The 10295-nt window shown below is 38.6% G+C and overlaps 1 protein-coding gene across 1 annotated transcript; it reads left to right on the forward strand.

Moving 5' to 3' along the window:
• The first annotated feature begins 4872 nt into the window (after nucleotides 1-4872).
• On the forward strand, nucleotides 4873-10168 carry LOC119550050. The gene is made up of 3 exons (XM_037858505.1): nucleotides 4873-5047; nucleotides 7945-8561; nucleotides 9426-10168. The coding sequence occupies exons 2-3, from the start codon at nucleotides 7946-7948 to the stop codon at nucleotides 9962-9964; spliced, it is 1155 nt and encodes a 384-aa protein (XP_037714433.1). The 5' UTR covers nucleotides 4873-5047; nucleotide 7945; the 3' UTR covers nucleotides 9965-10168.
• The last annotated feature ends 127 nt before the right edge of the window (nucleotides 10169-10295 follow it).

Below are 10295 nucleotides of genomic sequence, written 5' to 3' on the forward strand. Positions count from 1 at the left end.
TAAATTATCAATCACAGCATTAAAATGCGTACAAAATTTTAAAATAAATATATTAAACTATAATCAACAAATATAAATGGCATGTATCCCTTAGAACAATTCAGACCTGACTTAAAGCCAATAAACCATAAATAAAACCTTCTTACTTACCGTAAATAAAGATATTATTTCTTGTCTCCGAAGTACTTGTATTTTTCTTCTACATTACATAAAAACCCCCCTAATAACTCAGAATCGACTTCAGGCGAAGAGCATTAAAACCACATAAACATGAACAAAATCCACAAAAAAAACAATCAACAAGAGGCAGCAACTATTTTGACCAAATTATGTCAGAGTTGCCTCCAAAGATGTCTAGCTCATGTTGTGGCAGACTTTTTGCTGATTTTTTCTATATACATATGTGGATTTTTGTTAAGATGATTTGTGCCAGTGCCACTTGAACTGTGCGTCAGCAATGATTGAGGGAGATACAGCCCGAGATGAAGACGATGTAGATGGAGATGGAGGCGATGCTTGGCCCTCGGCATGTCAGATGTCGATGGTGATGATGCTGCGGCTGATGTTCATGTTGTTCGTGTCGATTTTTTTAGCCCCGAAGTCTGCCTGCAGTACTAGGTATTATTGCATAATCAAGCAGATTGAGCAATGAATGGATTTAAATACAAATTTAATGGTTTCGCTTATGGCCCATTGTCTTGGGTCTTTGAACTGAGCCCAAAAAGGGATTATCGATGCGACTTATGATTAAGAATAAATGTTTAGTAATGCTAATAAATCGACATAATTGTGATATGAAATCATTAAACTAAAAAAATTAAATGAAGTATACTTAATAACTTAAAACAATAAAGACAATTTCACAAGTGATTTTTTTTCACAAACAAAGAACTTAAGAAATATTGATAAGTTTAATATCTCTTCTTTTGTGCGATTACTTTAAATTAATATTTAAAAATATATTCTAAGGCATTCTTATCTTGATTTAACATGCGATTTCTGTGGCCTCAAGATTTAAATATTAAATTAAAAATGAATGCTTTGATTAATCTTCTTAAAAATTATTTTCTGTTCATTTTGTGTCTGCCTAACTAGATTACACACTCCACTCTTTTGATGATTCGGCGAAATGCTCTTAATATTTGAGTAAAATGGGACAAAATCCATTAATGAAATGTTTGTGAGCATTCATTTTTAGGTTTAAATGATTAATTTACGTTTGAATAATTCACTTGAAGGCCCATGACTAAAATGTTGGGGAAAGGCCTTTTTTCGAGCTGACAATTGTCCCGAAGTATGCGAAAAGAACCACAAAAAGCGTTTTGCTGACACATCAAATGGGAAGCACACAATTACCGGCCATATTTCTTCCCTGTTTCTCCACCATTCGCCCGCTTTCCTTTTGTGGGCTGAACACGTGCAAAATGTCCAACACGGTGGGCCAAATGGGGCCAGAGAAGTAAAAACGCCATAAATGCCCAGGTCCACTTACAATTATTGCCCCAGTGGATGGGGCACAGTGAGTTGCAAAAAAGCAAAATAGAGACGGCGAGCTATGAAAAATCGAAAGTGGCAAGCCGAGTGACAAGCGGAGAGCATAGGAGAAACATGTGCTACAGCCATTCGATTCGGCTCGGATTCGGATTTAGGATTGCGATTGGGATTGGGATTGGGACTGGGCTTGGGTGCAGCGCAATCTGCGACTCAGCATCTCTAATGCTCACTGCAGCTGTTGCCGGTTCACATTGGTTATAGTAATAGGACTGAGTAATAAAATCATATAGGTATACCTGCAAATATTTCCTAAAATAATCAAATGATTTGAAATATGAAATGAAATGAAATGGAAGGATGCAAACATTTATACAATTTTTTATTTTGTAGGTAATCCGTTTTAAGACAGTAAATTTTACTTAATTAAAAAAAATAATTTCAAATTTTCGTAATACTTAAAATATTATTTACAATCGTTAAACGATTATTTATGAGATATCTTATATGAATTTTATAATCTGTGAGTTTATCTTTACATACCATTATATAAATTTTGCATTATCGGATACAGTACAAGTTTTTGATGTAATCCTATCAAAGCTGTTCCGAATTTCTAATTCTGTGTGAAGCATTTTAGGATTTTACGACCAGTGTGCAATGCGGGTTGGTGTTGCATGGTAGTTCGGAGTTTTTTGCCATATCGAAGAGCATGTTGCACAATGTCGCCGGTGCGAGTACATGAAAGATACCGGGGGAAAAAGCCGAGCAACGCACACACATATTGGAATTGGAGCAGAGATCAACGAGTCTGCCGCCAGTCAAAGGCAAACATCTGGTTGTGGCACCGCCCCCTCAACCCCCGACCCCGTAAATGGGACCCCCCTCTGGGTGGCCAGGTGCAGCCGGTTTCCTGTGCGTTGGCAACGTGTGCTGCAAGTCGCAACACGGCGTTTGCCATTAAAATCGGCAAATTGCTCTGGAGCCTCCGAATGGGGGCAAATATATGAGTTCTATGGCAAGGAATGTAGGCTTGATGAACTGGAAGGTGGCTAAATGAACTGAAAGGATGCTGAGTGAACGCAACATTTTGCAAAATACTCGTGACCAGAAAGCCAAATGAAGTGCTGCCGAGTGCTGAATGTGGTTAAATTTACAAGACATTCACAAAATTACATCTGTTAAAGCGTAACTAAAACAAGGAAGAACGCTATAGTCGAGTACCTCGACTATCAGATACCCGTTACTCAGCTAAATGGACCTAAGGGAAATGGAGACATGCAAGCAGCAAAGCGAGATTGAAATGCGCCACCTATCGGCGGTAGACAGATTTAAGCGATATGGGCGTTGGAGTGGGCGTGGCAAATTTTTTTTTTTGGGTCAATCGATAGGTATTGACGAGACCAATACAGTTCAGTTCAAATTTTGTATCTAGCATGAAAATTGTGGGCGCCACAGACTTGGGCGGTTTGTGGGCGTTAGAGTGGGCGTGGCATATCTGCGTTACAAACTTGCGCTGCGCACAAGGCTACGGATTCTAAATATGAGATCCCAGTTCTCAATCCTTGATAGTTTCCGAGATATCCACGTTCATATTTACGATTTTTTGAAGTTTGTGGGCGGTTTGTGGGCGTAAAAGGGGCCTGGCAAACTTTTTTTTTATCAATCGATAGGTATTGATGAGAACAATACATTTCAGTTAAAATTTTTATTCTATCATCAAAACTGTAGGAGCCACAGTTTTGGGCGGTTTGTGGGCGTTAGAGTGGGCGTGGCACTCTACTGAAACAAACTTGCGCTGCGTAAGAAGCTCAGGAATCTGCACGCCAAATCTCAATAGCCTAGCTCTCATAGTTTCCGAGATCTCAGCGTTCATCCGGACAGACAGACGGACAGACGGACAGACGGACAGACGGACAGACGGACAGACGGACATGGCTAGATCGACTCGGCTAGTGATCCTGATCAAGAATATATATACTTTATGGGGTCGGAAACGCTTCCTTCTGCCTGTTACATACTTTCCGACGAATCTAGTATACCCTTTTACTCTACGAGTAACGGGTATAAACATGACGAAATGCTGCCTAAAACAATTTATTTAATAAAAATAAAACCACTTTTTTGATAAACCCAGTGCTAATTTTATGTGATTTACAATTATTATTCACAACAAAAATAGTAGTTTACCATTCAAATGGTATTATTTTGGATAATTTGCATATTTGGGACAGCTGTGGTTGCTGAGATTGCGTAAATCCTAAAAAAACACCCAAACAATTATTTGTTAATTACCTTTTTGGTGACACATCTGACCACAAACGGTGGCCCCTTCAGCCGGCTTAATTGAATTGTTTTTGGTCTGGCCTATGGGCCATCAATTGATTGTTTGCACTCGAAACTCACCACAAAAAATAGAAATAATAACTGACCTGACTGAATAAACACCATAAATATCGGCACGACTTTGGGGCTACCACAAAAAAACAAACAAAACACCAAGCCGCCACCGCATTGAAAGTGAAAGCTTTTTTTTAAGTTTTTTTCAAACAATTTATTTTATAAATACCTTTTGGTAGCTCAGGAAAAAATGCATAAATTATTTGGGGATTTATTTTTGAGCCAAAGAAGACGCTGACGATGGGAAAAGTCTCGAATGAGAAATGATGCTCATCACCTGTTTTCTTTTCATGAATTCAAAGGCGTCGAATATTGCCCCACCCAAATGTCGGTTCAAGTTGAAGTTGAAGTGATGTAATTTCTCTCGGCAACGATTTCAATTTCTTTCCTAGCCACAAGAAAAAAAGACTTGAACTTGGCAGCAGCTGCTTTTCAACCACTTACTCTTACCCCAAGGTTATTTTAACTATGCCATTAAGTTGAAAGTTTACAAATAATATGATAAAATAATAATAGGGTTATATGAATCAGCTTTTTTATGCATGATGATAAATAAATTTATTTTTTTTATTTAAATCCTTTCAATTTTTCTTATTTTACTAGAGCACTTCCACTTCGTTGTGTAATGCATCTTACTCTCTAGATATATCTTTGGCATTTCGCTGGCGCAGTTACAGCCGCATTTCAACGACTTACAAATTTGCATATCAATGTGACTTTGAGTGGCTCTGCGACTGTGACATAATCACTTGCTGTCATTTTAATTTACTGCTAATTAATCTACAAGCCACCCGAAATTACATCTGGCCAAAGAGCCATAAAGTCTGAATGAAAACTCTAATTAATTTTGATGGAAATTGGCAAGCGAACCTCTTGCGATCGCAACCCAAAGATCCAACCACTTCGAACATGCTGTGAGCCATGGCCAAAAGAGTTGAAGCCCGGCTCAAACCGTGGGCCAAAACAGTTGAGCGTCGGTCGAAGAAGCGAACACAACGCGTTTGCGCATGCGCGTGGATCATGTACGGATCGTACGTGCCTAAAATTCGCAATTCAAATATTGGCTAAAGAACGGTGCCCATAAAAGCGTTCTACCGCAAGTGACAAGTGACCGACAGCCAAATAAAATCAAATTTATATCCCTAACCAAAAAAAGGTGAATGAAATGGCCGGGGAAACTGTGTCAAAAGCAAAGAAAGTTTGTGATTATATGTGGGCTGGGTCTCAAGATCTCTTGAGGTGTATCTGTTTTTATCTTTTTTTGTGGGCTTGTCAAGTTTGAGTGATCATCTGCGTGGGTTTCCGCCACATGAATTCAACTGCATTGGAAGTGTAATGATCACCATTTAGGGCTCTACGCCCAGGTATGCCAAAGAACTGTTCTTTTCAGGTGATTCATGCGTAAAACCTCTGCGCATCTCCTGTCTTTTTTGGGGTGCGGCTGAAGCGTTTTGTGAATTTATTTCACCCTGCTCTGAATTCGACCCATGTAAATCCGCCTTTGGGTATGATATCACTCGAATAAATATTTATATTCGAATACTTAGCAAGGTCGATTGGCATTTGCCAAACTTGTTTCCAGTTATTTTGCATTATAAATCGATGTCGAAATATTCATGTTATTTTACCTTTTTGCATATTTTGTGCTGAAAAAGACTTGAACAGGTTGTTAATTATTACCATAATTGCCATTTTTTGGACAAACCAAATATAATTAAAAATGTATATGTATGAATGCACGATTAAGAGAGTCCTCCAAACTTGTCGGCAAATCAATTAAGTTTTTTAAAATTCCTAGGAACTTCCCAATAACACAACATATTAGAAGTTATTGAAAGTATTAATACAAGATTTTAATTAATCTTCTTAAATGGCTTAAGTATTAATCAATTTCATTCTAATCCTAATTATATACATTTTCTTTCAAAATGGTTGTACTAATGGGTAGCATCCGTTATATTCAAAGCTAATTTATTTTTATTTTAAAGTTATAATAATAATAATAATATGCGGTCTACATAAACGAAATCATATTACAAATTGCTACCTTCCGAAGTGTTTATAGCTCTTCCGGAAATAAAACAAAAATTGATAGCTGTCTTTAACTTTAAGCTTAATTCAGGTGGCGTGTTACCATTAATCACCCATCGGTTGCAAACTTGACTGATTACACAAAGTAATTCGACGCGAACTTGACATATTTGGTATGCAAATGGCCAGAGGCCAAAGTCAAAGAGGCAATTTGCGCCTGAATTTGCATCTGAGGCTGAGGTTGACCGGGGCAATCAGTCAACCGCAGAGCAGTGGAAGTCTCGGCCAAAGATGCCAATTAATTAACAGGGCCTTAGGGCCATAAGTGGTTCCATATCCACAAAGGTGTATGCAGATGCATATATGCATATTCCACTCTAATTGCGGTTAAACAGTGCGCTTGCAATTAACTTTCCCCAGTTAAGTGCCATGTGTGGCATATGACTAATGTGACTTTCATCAGCCAAGAACTTGTTGAAATTATTGGAAGATAAAATTTTTGCTGATATATTGGTTAACCATTTACCAAATAAGGAAGATGTTTGGTTTTAGTACGAACGAATAAAAATATACAAATTATTAATGATACATTTAAATGGTAACAGTTTTTATTTTCATGCTCGCTTCAATAAATTTTTGATTTGCTTGAATAATAAATATCTCATGACTAAGGCCCCAAACTATTTTATTTCGCGTGTCAATCGCTGAAACTGCATTCAGATGGGCTTGTGTGTATACTTAATATTTGGATATATGCCATAAAAACTGTACAGACCCTGAAAGACCCGCAGATACGCGATTTCATTTGCGTGCCATAGCCAAGTCACGTTGTTTTTTTTTTTGTGCAGCTTGTGTATTTTATAAATTATATTCCCATCTGAATCCACTTTTTTTTTACTTTTGTTACCCGTTGAAGCCATACAAATGTTAATCGATAGCCGAAGCGATTAAAACAAAACAACCAAAAACAAAGGCAACACAACATTTTTATGCAAATGCACAAATTACAAATACCTCGGAAAGATTGCGCAAAACCTTTTTTCGAATGGGCGTTTGCAAGAAATGGCTGAGGGAAAAAACCTAAAAAAAACCCAAAGCCTAAAAAATATGAGCTTTAAAGAAATAGAAAAAAAATTCGTTCAACATTTTTTCAGAGAGACTATTACACCTCTTTTTTGTTGTTACTGCCGGATTAATAATATTTGCTGAGACCATAAATGTGGAATTTTCATTCAGTGGGCAATAGAGATTTAATCAAATGAAAGCAAATTTGTAGCGCTTTTCGCTTTTTACAATTTGATATTATCTTTAATGTTGAACAAACACAAATTGAGATTCAGTGGCAGCTGGACGTTTTCCAATTATTTATTTTGACAATGGATAGACTCAGTGTACCTTAATTTCATTTCGATATCACTTTGTTAACTGCAGCTGACAAGCCCATCAAAAATCTAGTTAACCTTGTCGGCCAAATGAAAATTTGTATTTATTTCTCAGTGCAATTATTCCACATGATTTTGTTTTACATGTTTTAATGAAATACTGTTGCTGACGGGCTTGATTTCAGTTTTTAATTAAAAAAAAATATTTTTTAATATTTGATGCCCAAAATGGTTGGCAGGGTTTTTTTTTTCTAATTTCTAGTGAAGTAAACCAGTTGGCTAATGGAATATCGTGGCTTATTGGCAATTGGAATGCCAATTGATTGGCCATGCTAAGTTATGCAGATCCAAAAACCGGCTAATAGTTGCAGTGGAGTCGTGAAGTGTAACACCTGCAAAAGATACATATGTCCCAAGTGGTTTGCAAGGTAAAGCCGCGGAAAATTCGCGGCCAGCGCCGAAGAACGGGTTCGATTGGTTGACGGAAGAGTTTCAGTATTAGCTATAAAGTTCATTATGTAACCAAGCAACCAGTTGATGCACTTGCACTCATGGCTTTCCCACACCATCTCCACGCTTTTTTCTTTGATAATATCTATGTGTTTTTCTTTTCTTTTCTTTTCTTTTTACCTTTATACAGCATGCGTGAACGCAGTCAAACGACCCCAAGAAGGCGCCGTGCCGGTCCAAAACAGGCATTACCATCTGAGGGTGTGGGCGCCCTGGAATCCCCCTATTACTCTATTGACAATACGGAGGATATATATGGAACCACCTTGCTGCCCTCGCAGCGCTGCTACGTGGATCCCTGGGATCTGGAGAACTATGATTATGTACGCAAAAAGATCGATGATGTCAACGGTCAGGAGGTGGTTGAACCCGCCTATGGGGGTGGTAACTCCCTGACCCCCAGTCCCACCTATGGTTATGGAACGGGAGTAGGTGGGGGCGGGGGCGGGGGAGTGGGTGTGGGCATGTCCGCCACAATGCCACGCCCCCACACCCAAACTCGGCGTGTGTCGCGTGCTCAGTGCCAACTGGAGTGCTGTGTGCCCCAAAGGACTCGTCGCCGCAGTCGCAGTGCTCGCAAGGAACCACTGTATACGGCCAGGAGCGACATCTATGGGGCACCCAGTCGCTATGAGGACTACATGGCGACCATGACCAGGCAGCTGCAGCTGGACAACGGCGAGGAGGAGGAGGATCCGGAGGACCTTTATGGCGAGGAGCAACGCCAGCTATACAATGGCTTTGGAGGTGAGTGCAAATTGGCTTACCATTCACCATATTAGCTTTCAATAAATAATTCCATTTATTAGTCTTATTCTAAGTCAATTTCATTTTCCTGAAGATTAAAGCACACAAAGGCATTGGGATGTAAATAATATATTCTATTTATTTTGCTTTCATTGTCGATACCATTTGATTCAATTTTCGATTCACAAAAGGTTTTGTCTTTTAATTGAACATATTCAATTATACATATTTGACCTTATCTTTGCATTTTGATTATTTGAATTCATATGAAAAGGAATTAAATGCTGCAATCAATTTGTAACTCAATATGTTTATTGGGCGTTTAAATTGGATTTCCTTTCTTAAACATTAAAGTGCACTAAAGTGTTTTAAATTTAGTTATGTTTTAGTATTCAAATTATATAAAAGTAAATACCTACACTTAATTTGACCTTCTCATTAATTTTGATTAGAAATTTGATTAGTAAAAACCATTTATAATTTTCATTACTTAATATGCAAATATTAGAGTCCTGGTAAAATGTAATATTGCAATGTTTGTCTTATGTAATTTGCTCGTTTTGCCAATTTAATATGTATAAAAATGTTCATATTAAAACCAGAGTTTAAAATCCTTAAACTATATTATTTATAGTTGGTAACTTTAATATTTGTTTATTTAAAATTAATAAAGCTGCAGTAGGTAAAATGTATGGCAAAAAATTTATCAATTGAACTTATGTTCTCTATCTTTGGACTTACTACATTTTTTTGATCAGTTTATAACTCAATAAATGTGTTGTAGATTAACATATGGTAATATTTATAACACATTCAATGTCAAGACTTATATTTTTAAAGTTATCCTTGATTCCTTATTTTTAGGCTTCTCCAGTGCCAGTTCCACGGAGCACCCCTCCTCCATTGGGGACGAGCAGCCCCTGCCCCAGCGACGGGCCTCCACCCTGCAGCGTCGCCCTGTCCCCAGTCAGATGCACAGGGGCAACAACAACATCGCAGGGGGCTATGGAACTGCCCCCCATCCGAGGCGCAAGAGAAGTGGCAAGACGGCGCCCCTGTCCGCCCCGCCGCAGATCGATTTTCCCGCCCCGCCGCCACTTTCGCCCGCCTACGACTACTGCAATCCCTATGCTACATTGCCGTACTGCAGCATTCCGGATTGCAGTGAGTGTCAGCAGCAAATCTACGCCGCACCCTCCACCCTCTACGGAACCATGGGCGGCGTGGGAGGAGGGGATGGATCCCGAATGAGGGGCTCTTCACCCCATTCCAGCGGTGGCGACTCGTCGCTCTACTCGGGAATTTGCGCCCGTAAATTCGGACTGAGCAAGAAGGGTCTGCTGCAGATCGACTACTCCTGCAGTTGGAACGATCTGGATAGGGTGATGCAGGGCCATTTCTGAGATCCACGGGTCATTGGCCTCGGGTGCTGGGGTTAGGGTTACCATCACGTTTGCACCGATCGCGAACAGAAACATTTTTGTACTTAAGTCATTTGCATATAAAAACCACACACACACACAAGACCAAATAACTCAACATGTTTGTCGTAGATTTATAGTCTTTCAATATTCAAATTTACTGAATAAACATTATAAAGTCAAGAAGATCAAAGGAATTTTATTTATTAGATGGTAGGTAACATCAATTTAACTAAAAATCTAATGTTAAACAGGATTCCTGAAAAAATTCTATTAATTGAAAATGTCTTACTTGATAATTATTATTTTCTAT

Source organism: Drosophila subpulchrella, chromosome 2R, assembly GCF_014743375.2.
Source record: "Drosophila subpulchrella strain 33 F10 #4 breed RU33 chromosome 2R, RU_Dsub_v1.1 Primary Assembly, whole genome shotgun sequence".
Lineage (NCBI taxonomy): Eukaryota > Metazoa > Arthropoda > Insecta > Diptera > Drosophilidae > Drosophila > Drosophila subpulchrella.